The sequence below is a fragment of the Pyrus communis genome, chromosome 15, assembly GCF_041283825.1.
Source record: "Pyrus communis isolate YQ-2024b chromosome 15, ASM4128382v1, whole genome shotgun sequence".
Taxonomy (NCBI): Eukaryota; Viridiplantae; Streptophyta; class Magnoliopsida; order Rosales; family Rosaceae; genus Pyrus; species Pyrus communis.
Window position 1 is genome coordinate 10,117,446 of NC_142579.1, and position 16,589 is coordinate 10,134,034.

At 39.9% G+C, this 16,589-nt stretch overlaps 1 protein-coding gene across 3 annotated transcripts; it reads right to left on the bottom strand.

Moving 5' to 3' along the window:
* Positions 1-7,756: 7,756 nt before the first annotated feature.
* LOC137716457 (uncharacterized) lies at positions 7,757-13,789 on the bottom strand. 3 transcript variants are annotated; one of them, XM_068455921.2, is made up of 5 exons: positions 13,413-13,789; positions 11,524-13,151; positions 10,418-10,629; positions 9,869-10,092; positions 7,757-9,142 (listed from the first exon to the last, which is right to left on the bottom strand). In XM_068455921.2, the coding sequence occupies exons 2-5, from the start codon at positions 12,977-12,979 to the stop codon at positions 8,347-8,349; spliced, it is 2,688 nt and encodes an 895-aa protein (XP_068312022.2). In that variant the 5' UTR covers positions 12,980-13,151; positions 13,413-13,789; the 3' UTR covers positions 7,757-8,346. The 3 variants fall into 3 exon arrangements, with proteins under 3 accessions (XP_068312022.2, XP_068312028.2, XP_088542228.1); XM_068455927.2 differs by having other exon boundaries at positions 11,524-13,099; positions 13,413-13,746; XM_088686102.1 differs by having other exon boundaries at positions 11,524-13,099; positions 13,319-13,521.
* Positions 13,790-16,589: the final 2,800 nt, after the last annotated feature.

Below are 16,589 nucleotides of genomic sequence, written 5' to 3' on the forward strand. Positions count from 1 at the left end.
AGTTTTACATTCTTTGAGTTAGTTTAGTGTTTTATATTGTGTTTTTACGTTCTTGAGTCAAGTTATTACTTAATTTCGTCCAAATTTGTGGTTTTGCTCAAATCTGCCCAGAAAGTGGTTTTTAGGCAGATTTGAGTGTGTTTGTGTTGTTTTGAGTCTTTTGGTTTGTCTTAGTGTTTTAAAGTTTAGTTTTGCATTCTTTGAGTCTAGTATAGTGTTTCATATTGTTATTTTACGTTTTTGAGTCAAATCCAAGTGGTTAACAATCCCTCCTAATCCCCGGTCCAGAACGATCCCTACTTATACATATACTACAATTTGTCGAAAAGAGGGTTTAATTTGTGTGCGTATAAATCTCGCATCATTTGGTCATTTTGAAGGCATCCTACTCCCTTTGGTTATTGCAGGTCTGGCAGGCTCGTCATCATTTTTGCTTGAAGATGGCACGGCTTGCCCTTTTTGTTTCTTGGGCATGGCTTGCCATTCCTGCTTTTTAGGTGCTGCTTTGCCCGTGGATTTAATCTCTTCTGGAAGAGCTTCGGCCACCATGTCTTCATCCATATAGAACTTGGCATCTGCAAAGTGTGATTCAGCTTCGGTGAATGGCTTAGTATCACCTTTACTCCTTCCCGGTAGAATTTTAAGCATTGGTGGAGGGTGGATGGCACTACTCCATTCCCATGGATCCAAGGCCTTCCTAGGAGCAAGCTGTAGGAAGTTATTGTATCAATCACATGGAATATCATGCTTGATTTAAGTTCACCAATGGTCATCTCCACTCGGGTCATGCCCATCGTCCTTTGTCTTCCTTGGTTAAAACCCTGGATCAGTAGACAAGTTAGAGATAGTTCATCCACCTTGATGTCAATTGTGGTCATTGTTGACTTTGGCATGATGTTAATGGTCGACCCACCATCTACAAGCATGCGATTGACTTTGTGTTTCCTTACGTACCTTGAGACGAAGAGATGATGATTGTGAGGCTTTGATCCCAGCAGTAAGTCTTCGTCAGTGAAGTTGATTACATCATAGGCGAAACAACATGTGGCATATTCATGTGGCCGAAGTTTCAAGCCTTCGTCCTTGCTTTCTTGCACTTCATGGTTGCCAGGATTTACCAAGACTACTGCTAGTGCTCTTCGCATCTTCTTTGTAAATTGTAGCACTTCCTCGATGCTAAAGTGTGTTGGCAGACCTTCTTTGGGCGTGGGGGTCTTTACTCCCTCAATGGCAATAGCTTTGCCTTTTAAAGGCTCTTCCATCTCTACTTCAACATGTGACAGGCGATGGTAGTGCACTGTTAGAAAAAGTCCTTCGGGAAATACTTGTGCAAGGAGACAGGAATGTGTGGCTCTTGCTCAATAGGTTCCCCAGCATATGTTGGCTTATTAGCTCTTATGTTTCTTTTAGGCTTCCTATTGTTGTGGCGGTGGTGATTTCCTCCTTGTTCCACCCTTAGCTGTGTGACTAATGGTTTTGGCTTCCTTGTCTTTTTGTAGGTCACCAATGTCCATCCTTCTTCATCATCGGTATGTGCATCTTGGTCGCTTACCCCCAATGATGGTTGTGCAGAAGGTGTCGTGCAGCTTGAGAATTGACAGGAATGGTCAGTAGGCCTGGCAAACGGGTCGTGTCTGTCGTTTTCGTGTAACACATGTTATCTTAATGGATCGTGTCATGTCACACTTGTTATCTTTACGGGTCCTTAAGGTAAAGTGATCCGACCCGTTATAACCCGTTAAGAAAAAAAAAATTTCTTAAATTTGCACATACCACACATTGCCACATAAATATTACTTCAAAACATTAAAACACATTTGTCATTTAAGTACTACTTCTACACTCGAAAATAAGAGTCTAATAAACAAACATCCATACACTACTAGCCTATTACAAAATATTAAATGTGCAAGGATATGCAAAATGAAAGAGTTTTTGTTTTCAAGGTTGTGAAGCCTTTCTCAAAAGTTTAAACCTTTGCCAATGGAACTCAAAACTTGCACGTTATTCCTTTTACAAAATCCTTAATTTTCATCGATCATCATGGCATAAAATTTTGTGGTATCCATTAATGTCAATATTTTAAATTGAAGATCGAATTCGTTCATTGTATTCATATAGGGTCAAGGAGTGTAGCTGTAAAAAAATCATCAAAATCGGAGTTAAAATAACCGTTAAATCATGATTTTTTGTTGAAAACTGTCGAAAAGTTTTGTCCTGTTACTTTATCTCTGAATGTTTGCTTTTTGCAATTTTTGGTGTATGCAATCTCAAAGTATATACAAACATGTTTGACGGTTGGATCGTTGAAACTAGTTTTGTAGAATGCGTATCCCATCAAAACAATAGATTCACTAACACTTAAGAGGTTATTCATACTTTCATTAAGTATAACATAAGATTTTGTGGTATCCACTAGTGTAAATATTTTAAATTGAAGATCGAGTTCATTCACTGTATTCATATAGGGTCAAGGAGTGTAGCTGTAAAAAATCAACAAAATCGGAGTTAAAATAACCGTTATATTGTGATTTTTGGTTGATAACCGCCGAAAAGTTTTGTCCCATTATTTGATCTCTGAATGTTTGTTTTTTACGATTTTTAGCGTATGCAATCTCGAAGCATATACAAACAAGTTTGATAGTTGGATCGTTGAAACTAGTTTCGTAGAATGCGTATTCCATCAAAATAATAGATTCACTAACACTTAAGAGTTTATTCATACTTTCATTAAATATAACATAAGATTTTATGGTATCCACTAGTGTAAATATTTTAAATTGAAAATCGAGTTCATTCATTGTATTCGTATAGGGTCAAGGAGTGTAGCTGTAAAAAATCATCAAAATCAGAGTTAAAATAACTGTTAAATCGTGATTTTTGGTTGATAACCATCGAAAAGTTTTGTCCAGTTACTTGATCTTTGAATGTTTGTTTTTTGCAATTTTTGGCGTATGTGATATTGAAGTATATACAAACATGTTTGACGGTTGGATCATTGAAACTTGTTTCGTAGAATGTGTATCCCATCAAAACAACGGATTCACAAACACTCAAGAGTTTATTCATACTTTCATTAAGTATAACATAAGATTTTGTGGTATCCACTAGTGTAAATATTTTAAATTGAAGATCGAGTTCATTCATTGTATTCCTATAGGGTCAAGGAGTGTAGCCGTAAAAAATCATCAAAATTGGAGTTAAAATAACCGTTAAATCGTGATTTTTGGTTGATAACCGTCGAAAAGTTTTGTCCCGTTACTTGATCTCTGAATGTTTATTTTTTGCGATTTCTTACTGATGCGATCTCGAGGCATACACAAACAAGTTTGACGGTTAGATCATTGAAATTAGTTTCGTAGAATTCGTATCTCATCAAGTTCAATAGTATATATATATTTATTAAGTAGATTTAAATTTATTTATTTTGTACGTATAACACTTAAGAAATTGAATGGTATGTATATTTAAGCCGATCCAATGGTTACCAATTTTTAATATTTAATTTAATATATATAATTATTATTTTTTGGGGTATAAAATTGTTAAATTAATATATATAATTATTATAGTATTTTTTTAGGGTTATAAAATTATAAAATTAATATTTTGCTTATCGTGTATCATGTTACCCATGTGTATACTCGAACCAACCCATTATCTTAACAGTTGCTTATTGGGTTACCCAATAACGACCTGATTCGTTATCGTGTTGACACGAACACCTGTTAATTTCATGTCGGGTTATCGGGTCGTGTCAGGAATTGCCAGGCCTAATGGTCAGGTGTCACTTGGAGAGGCACGGGATCGAATGATCTAAACGTAATTGTAGTAGTATGTGTTGCGGCCGTGTCTTCAAGGTCAAGCTCGATTTGCCCTTGTTGTGCTAGCTTCATGATGAGTTCTTTAAGGACAAAGCACTTGTCAACAAGATGGCTCACAATACAATGGTAATTGCAGTACTTAGGATCGTTTACGCGATTCATCTCTTCGGGACGCTTGCATTCGGGTAGCTCGATCACTTTCTTTTCCAACAAGTCGTCTAACATTGCAGCCATATCTGAGTCAAGAAAAGGGTACGTCTTTTGCTCCAGCTCCCTCAAGGTGTTTTTGTACCTATCTTGGGTGCGAGAAGGCTCATCTCTCTTTATCTCCTTTGCTTTGTTCTTAGAGAAGATCTTGATGGGCGCAGTGGAAGTTTTAATAGAGGTAGTGTTGATAGTAAAAGCTTCCTTGGCGGGCTTCTTCCCATGATTGTCCACCTTCGGAGCAAATACCTTATCCTTCTTGAAATCAGTGATTGGCTCATTTTTTCCATGATGGGCGATGCTTAACTCCATGTCGTGGGCACGGGTAGCTAACTCTTCAAAAGTCTGTGGTTTGATGCCTTGAAGGATGTAGTTTAACCCCCATTGCATGCCTTGGACGCATATCTTGATCGAGGAGATCTCTGAGAGCCTGTCTTTGTAATCGAGGCTTAGAGTGCACCATCGGTTGATGTAGTCCACGATTAGCTCGTCCTTCCATTGCTTTGTGCTTGTCAACTCCAGCATGCTTACAGTGCAGCGGGTCCTGTAGAAACGGTTGAGGAATTGCTGCTCCAAATGCTCCCAGTTGTTGATGGATTCAAGCTCTAAGTTCGTGTACCAATCGAATGCATTCCCCTTCAGAGAGTGAACAAACCGCTTCGTGAAGTAGTCTCTTTCCGTCCTCGCGTTGTTGCAAGTTTCAACGAAATGGGCGACGTACTGTTTTGGGTTTCCCTTTCCATCAAACTGCATGAACTTTGGTGGTTGATAACGCCTCGGCATCTTCAGGGCGTCAATCTTCTTGGAGTATGGATTTGAGTACAACACGGAGGTATGTAAGCTCCCTTCGTACTATGCATTTGATGGTGCTGGCGATCATCTCTTGTAGCTGTTGGATAGAGAAAAATCCCATAAGCACCGCTGCTTGGTCCAGCTCTAGCTTCTCTTCGACTTTCTCCACTAGAGGCTCCTCATCCTCGTTGTTTTCCTTCTTTAGTGGATCAACCTTTAGGTCGACTTTCACATTGGGATACGCATCCAGTTGGTTGATGAGTGCAACAATTTGCAAGTCTTTCTCCTCCACAGTCCGTGTGAGTTTTGCGATTGCTTCATTCATTTGAGCTAGCTAATCCTCGATCGAAGTTGCTCCGGTGGTCATAACTTGTATGGCTGTGCTGCCGCTCGAGTCGGCATCGAAGAGTAGGGACTCGGAGTACTTCTTCAGAATTTCCTCCCTTGGTGCTTTTATCGAGGCCAGGGTGATCACAGGTTTGTGTCTCGGGTGCTTTTATTCCTTCAGCAAAGTTGATGTAGGGGTGGAAGAAGCGATGGAAAAAGCTATTGCCTTACTTCGAGTTATGATGCCCAAAGTGTCACCACTTGTGGCGAGGACGTTCTTGTCCTTCACCTTGGTTGCGGGAACAGCTTGAACCTTCCTTGACGCCATTTGTGCCCTTTTGTGGATTTGAAGATAAAGATGAGAGGTAGAGATAGTTCCACTGGGCGTGCCAAATTTATGAACATGAATATCCCTGCAATGAATAAAACAAGAACACGTGTACAAAATAATATTTTGTATTGATTTTGGGGTTACAATCTCTTTTACAATTTGATCTTCTAATTCTATCTTCGTAATGTGTAGATTTGTTGATGGGTTGTTTATCCAAAGGGCCATCGAGGCTTGGTCTAGGAATGAACAATTGTGCAGATTTGTTGATGTTGTTGATCCAAAAGGGTCGTCAGGGCTTGATCTAGGGATGAACAATGGTGCATATTTGTTGATGTTGTTGATCCATAGGGCCTTCGGGGCTTGATCTTAGGATGAACGGATCTTCAATGCCTTCGGCGCTTGATCTTAATGAACAGTTAATGAATGATGAACATTTTCTTCAAGGGCCATCGAGGCTTGATCTTGAATTGGTGGAAGTTCTTCAAGGGTTGTCGGGGCTTAATCTTGAAGGAGGATTTTAATAAAGAACGAAAATGACTTTCTTGATCCTTCGGGATTTTCTTGAGAGCTTTAGAGTTTCAAAGCTTCAAGGTTTTGGTGTGATGTGAATTGGTGAAGTGAAATAAATGAAATTGGCTTCTATTTATAGAATTTTTCAAGGCCAAATTTTGAATATAATATTCAGATGAAATAAATCATTTCTGCCAAGTGTTGACACATGTCCTATTTGATGACTTTTCTGATTTTGTTCGATTTTTTGTTAAGTTACATGATACGTGTAAAATTTATGTGATACGTGAACGTTGAAATTTTAATTATTGGTCAACATTTATTTCACTGAAATTTCGATGTTTACAGGATGAACTGGTCAGGATTGCTAGGTGAACCGTGGGAGCACGTGGGGCCGCATAAATGGATCGAGCCATGTGCAAGGCGTGTAGGCGCAGTGCAGCGCTAAAAGTGCGTTGGATCTGGGCCAAAAGGACCATCGACGTGGCTTGGTCCGAGTTGGCCTAGCCCACTTGGCTTGGAGGCACGTTGGGTTCACGTTGGCCTTGGCCCTGCGAGTGCTGGGCTTCCTCCATGGTTGCAACTGTAGTTGTCTGGGTTTAGATAGCTTAGGTCGTGAGCTGGGTTCGCGCTAGCTAGGCCTAGGCTTACGTTGCTAGAGCAACGGCTTGGGCTACCTCTGGCGCCTGGGCCTGGGCCTGGGCTTATGGCTGCCTACTCACCATGGCCTCACTGCTATAAAGTTGTCCCACTGCCATGGCAGTTGCCGTGGTTGCTATGGTGGTGGTGCTCCATGCTGGCAAAGTTACTCCTCTTGCCGCCGAGTTGAGTCTCATGGATCGACGTTGTGGGGCTATATCGCAATCTCCATCATTTGATCCGGATCTTTGAACGTAGAAAGTTTCATTCGTCGTGGTTTCCGAATTTCCCTACCATTGTACTTTCCTCATACATCTATTCAAAGAATAAAAAAAATCTAGGAATAAGAACATACAAAAAAAATTTTAGAATGAACAAGAAATGAGAAACTTTGAATGCAAAAGTCTTCTTTGAGCGTATGAATCAATCTCCCAATGAAAACACCAATTTGTGGATGCAAATTTCCTCCATCTCTTCCTTTGACAAAAAATACATTTGCAAAATAATTACACATTTGATTAAGGTCAAAAATCTCACGTGCCAAATTTAGAATTCTGAAAATAATGTATTCAAGAGTACGTGGATAGCAAATGACTTAGCATTTTAATGAGATAAATAAGGTATTTATAGGAGGGTGGCCGGCCATTTATGGTGATGATGGGGGATAATTGCAAGATATTATGTGAAATAATATCTTGCAATTAACATGATAATTATTCCTACTTAAAATAGGTAGTTTTGGCTCTTTGAATAAAATCAACAAGGGATTGATGAGGAGTGATGAAAGGAATTTGAATAAATTCCCTAAATACCACCTTTGACTCTTCCTTGATTGAGCCGTAATTGTCAAGTGTTGTTAACGCAACATGTCAAAATAGGTCTAGCATGCATTACATCAAACATCTAGTAAGCACAAAAACAACCCGTACCAAATATTCAAAGAGTCGCTGAAAAACCTTTACATGTATATTTAGATGATCCTAGGACCACCTTGGTCCCTACTTCCATCCGCCCTTGTCCACATGCATCGATAGTCAGAAATCGCTCACGTTCAGACACAATGCAACTCTAACGGGCACCATGCACTTTAATTAATGCAAGGGGATGAAGCATAAGAGAGATCCAGACGGTACAAGAAAAGACAAACCATTTCGGTAATGGAATAAAGACTCGCAGTTTCTCTAAGCTGACATCCTACACATTCCAACAACAGGCAATACATCCACCTAAAAACCAATAAACCCAATAAATGAATTTTCTGTACAAATTTGCCATCTGTTAAGAGGGGTTGTGCAGTACAAGATATCAAGTTAAGGAGGCATTCTTGGCTTTCTGCCTTTGGACCACGTCACCAGCCAGACCACCCAGACACAAAGAACGGAACCCTCAGGTATTAAGGTCCTCACCCCCAATGTTTGTGTGGAGGCGACGCAGGTGACACAGTACATCCGCCAGACCAAAAAATATCTCCTAGTCGAGATGAGAATGCATCAACTTCCAGACCAAAAAGGGATCAACTCTACTGTCTATCAACCTTTCTAAATACCTTCTCGAGGCTCTCTGTCATGTCTAAAGTTTCATATAGTTCCCTTTTCTTTTTCTGCTAACCTACCATTTCTAAATGTATGCGATCTCAAGAAACAACTCTACATATACAGACGGGCTCTAGCTACTCCACAGATCACACGTCCGACTTGTATAAATATATTTTTACATTCGCTATGAGCCTCTGGCATCTTGAAGTCTGACTTGCTCGTGAACTTTCAGAGCCTCTGAAGTGAAACTATCTAAAGTTCCAAAAATTGGGACCAAACCACCTTGCAAACTATTGGAAGCTGCGTGATTAACTAATTTGATGGCCTCCTTATGCCTCGCTCTCTCCTCGGCTAATCTCTTCTTCATTGAATCCAAATCCACCTTCAGATCATCTAGTGGTGAAACTCCACTATCGGAAGGAGACTTTGACAGAGCACTTTTGTCTGTTGATGCATCATGGTCATGGTCTCTTTTTGCTCTCTCCATACGCAATTTTCTGAGTTGGCTCTCCAAATTCTTGGAGACATACTCAGCTTTGATCCTCTGACGTTGCTCCTCGTCCTGCCTTTCCCATAACTGGTGTAAGGTTGAAGCAAAATCTTGCATCGCACCTGCCACCCCCTTTTCGGAAATTCTTTCCATTGCTTGGCACCAATCATTACAAACTACAAAAATGGGTGGAGCTCCCATCCGGCCTGGGGAGAAAGGGGCAACTCCATCGGTAGTTTCTTCAGGTTCCTGATTAATGCACCTTGAAAGCCACCCATTTAAGGACTCCACATAGGACTTTTGGGTGCTGACCCAATTGTTAAAGGAGGCGCACCAGCTCAGAAGCTCCATTTCAAGTTCAAGAGTAGCTTTCAAACCAGAATCTTTTCGAAGGCCAGTGCTCACCTTAAGAGATCGAATTTTGCTCTCCATAATAGCTTGGAACTGTTTCTTGTGGCATTTAAGCATGGATTTCCACATTCTTATCAATCTGCAGATAAAAAGATCCTAATATTAACAAAAGATACCCGGTGAGTTAAAAAAAATAAACTTAGACATAAAAATATTAACATATAAAGTCAAGTCCCTGCAAGTAATAGATAGAACATATAATTAACAAAAGATCCCCGGTGAGTTTAAAAAATAAACTTAGAACGTAAAAATATCAACATATAAAGTCAAGTCCCTGCAAGTAATAGATATTCCATCACCAGTAAATAACCTATGTTTGGCAGGAGGGCAAAAATAATGGAAAGAAAATGTAAAAGGGCTAGGATTCCCTGTAGCACACCATAATCTATCCCTCGATGTACGGATGGATTGTTGGTAGGAAAGTTTAAGCATCTTTACATGCAAGTTCAGGAATCATACTTTTTACGAATCCCCCTACCAAAATTGTCACCAATAGTCTTAAAGCATCATGCATGAGGGAAAGTGACCCAATAGAAAGCAAAAGTCATCACCGTTGAGTTGGTGGGGGGCTCAATACGAACCACTACCAACTTATTGATTTAACTATTGGGAAATAATCTCCAACACAATCACCTTAACCTCATATATACAAATTCTACACAAATAAAAAAGCAATGAAATGAAAGAAAAAAAGGCAGGACATAATTCAGATTAATTCATCCAACAATAAAAGTGAACCAATGCAAATATTGTTGTGACCCAAAGTGATAAGCTGTTGCTGAAAGAAGTTGAAGAGATTTGTTACCCATGAATCAATTCCGTGACTTGGGGAAGCAATTCTTCATCCCTCAACTTATGTATCCTCCTCGATATGGTATCAGCAGCTCTGATACAAACATTAATTTTGGTTAATAACTTCCGTACAGAAGCCTGTGCGGCATCAATCTTAGCAGACTCAGCTCCATGATTATCTAGATTTTTCAATTTCTTGCACTTCTTTTCATAGTCAACCCGTAGCTTTTCTTCGTCCTAAAATTAGTGCAACACGAATACATATTAAACAGATGTCAACAGGAGCAAGCTCCAAGCCACTTGAAGAACAAAAAAAAGTGATGTTTGACACATCAAATCGAAGCTTGTACAGGTAAAAAAAAAAACTATAATATAGAAATTCAGGTCCTTCTATGAGTGCAAATGCATTGTACTTGTTAAATCAGAGGGAATGAAATAATTTTTGCAACCTGCTGCAATAAAAGGATTTGGTGACTGTGAGCTAACAAGGACTTTAGTCTTTTAAGTGTCATCATAGTAGTAATTATGAGCTGCATGACGTCCATAATTTTGATTCTCTCACCTTAACTTCCTTGTACAATTTTTTCTCCCATGCATAAAGTTTCTCCAAAGTCGATGAGAGGTTTCCAGGCTTCTTGATATCTTTTCCCGGTTCTCCCTGGTAAGCTTTTGCCAATTTCACGGTCTTAGAACTTAATTTTACTGGTGGCCTGGATGAAGGGGGTGAAGACAGCATGGAAGGTGCTACAAGGTAAAGGATCCTTGAGAAGACCACTGCATAGACATGCATAAGTTTTAATGAAACAGAGCAATAATGCTTCTTCATAAAGACCCCAATAAAAAGTATTAGACTATAACAGAATTTGATTATCGATCCTACAAGCATTCTACGGTCGAAACAGTGAGATTTATATTTTTTTTTTTTTTTTTTTTTCAAAACATTCAGGTGTAACTTGGACTTTTAAGTTTTTGGTCATTGCAGTATGATGAAGCCTTGCAATGTGTAAAAGGAATCCGGAGCCAAGTAATTATCAACACAAATTCAAGCATGAGAAGGTCCTCAGAAGTAAAACCTGAGAAGGTCCTCCAGTGACAAATGTTTCACAGCTATCTCCAAAAAATTTATTGCGTAACATGCTGGTTTCTAATTTAAAGCAAACATGAACAAGGGAGGTACTAATACTTTTTTTCAGTGTCAAGACTTGGACAAGTTCAATTGCAAAGCCATATCTAATGCCTAACAACTGAGTATACGGAAAAAGGAAATGCAAGAAAAAGTAAAGCAATATTGTATCCACATTGCTCAACCAGAGCTTCTAACAAAAACACGAAAGAAAAATAATTCTGAAATCATCTTGTTAATTATGCGAACTTCTAAAATCCCAATTTCTCATCTACTCATGGCACATGGTTCATGTGAGTCTATAAGGCACAACACTTAAGTATTTTATGCTACTTGGGTCGATAAGTATGCATTTTAGTTCAGAGAAAGTAAGCCCTTGTTACAATGGAGCTGGGTTGTAATGCAAAGACAGCGCACAGCTTAGATTCCCAACAACAGACAAAAACTTCACCATTTAAATGCGGTCGAACAAGATGGTGGAAGCAATCTACAGAATGAGGATATGTATGATAAAGTACCAAGACGACTAGGGATTAGACTCCTACCTTTAAGTGCAGCACCTCTAGGCTGATAAGGCAACTTGCCCACTTCAAGCAGCATGGCAACCTCTTTCCCATAAGTAGACGCAGTCTCGAACTCATCCCTGATTTCCTTCACAACCTCCTGAAGATCCCTTGGACCGTGGACTGACAATGTAGTTAAGCTACTCCCTTTAGAAGATCCAACATCGTGCGTCGATGCAGCTTCAACCTCAACCTCAAACTCAAAACTCACCCTCTTTTTCTTCACAGATTCCTCTTCAGAGTTTTTGGATCCAATTGTATCAGGACTGCTCTTTATCTCCTTCCCACGCCCAGAGTGTGAACTTTCACTGCTATGCAATGGCACTGTCCCTGAACTCCCCTCACTGCTTGGCTGCTTCAATGGCACAGCCCTTGAAGTCCCTTCACCCGAATTTCGATTCCTATTCCTATTCACATTACCCTCTTCATTCGCCTTCCGCTTCTCCTTGTGAACCTCTTTCAACACTTCCTGCTCTGTCTCATCCTCCAAATCAGGAATTCCCTCTCTCTCCCTCACCTCCTTCGAGTCCGGACTGCTCGTCGTGGACCCGTACCCGTATCTAGCCTTCGGATAGGAACCCGGGTAACCAGTATTATCATAAGTTTCAAACACATTCAGGAAATCCCAAGTGGAGGTTGTCGGAGGCGAAGGCGGTGCAGGTGGAGGACGGGCCGGTGATGGTGGGCTCGGCGGCCGTCTATTGTAAGGATTTTCACTATTCACCGGTGACCCCATTGGGTACCCGAAAAACCCACCACCGCCATATGGCTGAAACCCCGAATAACCCGGATAAGGATCCAGGTAAGGACCATTTTGGGTCGGATATCTCTCCGGCTCTTCGTAATACACCGTCTGCATCGGCGTCTCTGTCCTTCTCATATAATACATCTGTGAATTCGGAGTGTAATTCGAAGGGTAATTCGGGGGGTAATTCGGAGGGTAATTCGAAGGGTAACTCGAAGGGTAACGATAGGAGGAAGAAGAAGAGGGTACCTCTTGCTCCGGGCTGTCCTCGATGTGAATGTGACCCGACGACAAGTCTAACTCGGATTCTGACTCGGACCCAGACGACAAATTTATGTGAGAGTCGTCAAAGTCGTCCACTTTCGGCGAATCAGCGGAAACAGAGTGCGAAATCGACGTAGACGACGAGTCGTTTGTATGGGGTTTCCTTTTCCTGGGCTTGCCTTCGTCGGAGGGTAACGTGAGAACTGGGGATCCCGGCGGCGAAGACGACCCGCCAGCGCCGGAGATAATAAGGTCTTCGTCGACGAACTTGCACAGGGCGTCGCCGATGTGCTGGAGGGATTGGAAGTAGGAGAGGTGGGCTGCGGCGAGAGCGTAGCGCTGGTCCAACGCCTTTTTGATGAAGTCCTTCCGCTCCCGGCAAAGCGTGACTAGCGGCAAGTCGTCGACCTTGGAGCCACCGCAGCCCATATCATCCGTCAAGTAACCCCTGGAGAGAGCCCAAAATTACAAGCCAATGCCACTCACCGCCACCGCCAACTCTGCGCCTAGCGGACCTGGCCTTCCTCCTCATGGCGTCCTCCTCCATGCCTGTCCGTACAAACGAAGCATCGTGAACAACCACCGCAGATCCCACTACGATCTAACCGGGTCACAGAGAGAGAAGGAAAAAATCGGATTCAGACGAAGATCAAAATTCCAGATTTTAACGGAACCCAAACGAAAATTCGAGATTTTAATGGAAACCCTAGAGCAGAAACTACAAGGTGAGCAGCACAAACATGCATTTACACACATACAAACACAGACCTATAGATATAGAAATAGAAACACATCTAGAGCCATGGGGGGTAGCGAGATCCGGTGCATGAAAATAAGTGAAGGGGTGGGAAGCAAATCCGACCGTTGATATCGATGGGGACGAGTAATGACTGTCCATGCGAGGAGGGGACAGAGGCTCAGAGAGACGAGTCTCTCTCTCTCCTCTCTGAGAGTTTGAGAGAAAAAGGAGCAGGCAGGCAGTCAGGCAGTCAGGCGGCAGATACAATACAAACAGATTTTTAATTTAATTTTCTTTAAATTTAAATTTTGATTAAATTAATTTTGTGCATAAGAAAACAAAATAGGGCGTGGAAATACGAGAGATTGGAGGTTGCGAAGAACGCAGGGTGCTTTTTCTCGTTTTGTTCGTGGAATTTCGGATTTTGATGAGAGAGAGAGGAGAGAGAGAGAGGGGAGAAAGAAAGTGTCTGAAAGGAAATAAATTTTAGAGAGGGAGGACCGAAGGTGGAACCCGCCACACTGGATACAGAACTTGACATTATTGCAGTTTACCGCAAGAAAGTGGGTATTTACTATTTTCTTTCTTTTCTTGGTAATTAACTATGGACAAGAATTGTATACCTTTTCATTTTCGGTATCGTTCCGTACCTTTCTGTTTTGTATGATCACCGTTAAACCATATTAATATTTTATATTATTTTTTTATAGAGATAATAAGATAAAATGAATAGTAATATAAAATGTTGATTTGGCTTAACCGTGACCACACAAACAGGAGAGCACGGAAAGTCACCGGAAGTGAGAGGGTAGACAATCCTTGTCCATTAACCATTCCAGTTTACCGTGTAGGTGTAGCAGTGATTTCATCCGTCAAGAAAGAATGAGCATCCTCTTCACATCTTTTTTGTGAAAATTCTGAGAATTTTAAAATTATGTCCGTTCATCATATATCGTGTAAACATAGCTCTAAAATATGAAATCGAAAGCAAAAATGTCTTCACTAATGTTTCTCAATCGCCAAGGAGTTGTAAAAAATCCTTTGATTGCATCTATAACAAGCTTCGAAGCACCTTCCGGCTTCCACACAGACTTTATATAACAATGTTGACATTCTCCAACAAAAATAGAAACACTATTATTAAGAAACAATTTAAGCATCTTTATTAATTCTCAATCGAAATCAAAATCAAGATTCCGATTTCAAATTCAGATTATTTAATTGATTACCATTCATATACATGTCAAAATCTCTCCAACCATTTCTAGTTAAAAAGATGTGAAAACGTCTCTCTTTACATATATAAGAGCAGTGCGTCCCCACAAGTGATGCAAACACAATATCATAAATTAAACTCCTGGTTTTAAGAAGAATTGGTTCTCTTTTTTTCTGTTCTTTTGATAAAAGACAATGCTAGTACGTTAAATTGTTAAATGTTAGAAGGAAGGAAGATCATTGAGGATAGAATCCGCATCAGAGTACATAAGTATTATTATTTCCGTCATTGCAATAAAGTATCATTTGCTAGAAGAATTGGTTTTTGACTGGATTGGTTTTCAGCTGGTGGAGAAACAACATAAAACAGCATATTCTAACAAACTATTGTCAATTTCGATTCAGATGGTTGGCAAACAACTGGTCATATGTCCAGACGCTATGCGTGAGTAATTACATTTGTAGGGGGAGACATGTCAAAAATTCTACGCGGGAATTGTGAAGCAAAAGTCCGTGTGATTTTCTTTTCATTTACACTGAAAATGACCAGGGATTTTGACCTTCGTGAACGCGCATTGCATCCGTATTGGTCAAATTTGCATAAAAAATCAAATCGTTAAAATGTGGAGGGAAAAGCCAAAAAGCAAATTTTGAGGGGTGAGAATTTGGGGTTTGTTTGGTGAGCAGAATGTTTCTAATCATCCCCTTTCCACCGGAACATGTTCAAAAGCAGCTAAAATTAAGGAAGTGGAGTAAAATAGACGCTAAATATGGAATAGGATCCTATTCAGATTCTTTTTGTGGTGATTCCAAGAATCATTTTATTGTGTCCATTCATTTGTTATTCTGCAGTTATAAATTATTTTGAATTTTTTTATTTAAAATTGAACACAAACTATACTTGACAAAAACTGACCACACAATTTATAATAAAATGATTCCTGAAATCCTTACAAAGAGAATTCAAGGAGGAACATCATCCGCTAAATATTACTACTTAAAGCTTTACCTATAACTTTACACCCATTCGGCTAATTTTGGAAACTCAAATTACCCTGTCATAATCCACACACATATAATAATCATTATAGCTTTCGGTAAATTACCCTGTCACACGACATGGTATCATCATAGGCTATGGATTTCATTAAGACCAAAAGCTAACCGACACACGACGCAACTTTTCACATAGTAAGTGGGGGTGAAATACAGTTGTTACAACGTGATGGTCAAATTCAAATTCAATTGACAAGGAGTGGAGAAACTCAAGATAATTAGTTTACGCATCTAAAGCGAGGGAGGATTCTTGTTGGATTCTCTTTGAGACGATCTCAATAATCCTCCAATTACATCCGTTTATCGTACATCGTGCAACCAGTTTTTACGAAGTATTATTTATATTCAATTTTAAATATAAAAATTTACAATAATTTTTTACCATACAATGTATTATAAATGAATGTGATTGGAGGATTTCTAGAATCCTCACAAAGAGAATCCGGCAAAGGTTCTCCTGAATCTAAAGCAACACTTCCATCTCTAAATGTAGAATACTCTCAACAGTAGTGGGTCCCAAACCTAAGTATTTTCGGAAAATTTGTTGCACTTATCATACAAGTCGCATTACAAGCGTGTGAGGAATTGAGTGTGAAAGAGGTTTGGATAGAACTTTGGAAAAATAGTTGTGGTATTATCCACAATGAGTCAGTTCTGTTTTTAACAGACAAATTGTAATTAGAGACGTTGCGTAACTTTTTCGTTTTGGGCTTTGAATGACTATTTTTGTACATGCGTATGAAAGTAATGTGCATACAATCAAATAAGCATGAAAGATCTTTATAGATAAGGAGCCAATCAGCGTTCTAGAACTTTGTCAATAATCATGTGAACAAGTGTTTATTCCAAGTAGGTTTTTTTGTTTTGAGAAAGCACAAATTGCTTTCCAAAATCCAAAAGAAATGGAGCTATAAAGGTGGTGGTTGGTTGGTGTTGAAAGGGACATGAATAAAAATCCTAAAAGGGCGTTCTTGTTTAAGTAGTAGGGAAGGAGGATTATCCATGTAAAAACCACTCCCACCTTCCGCT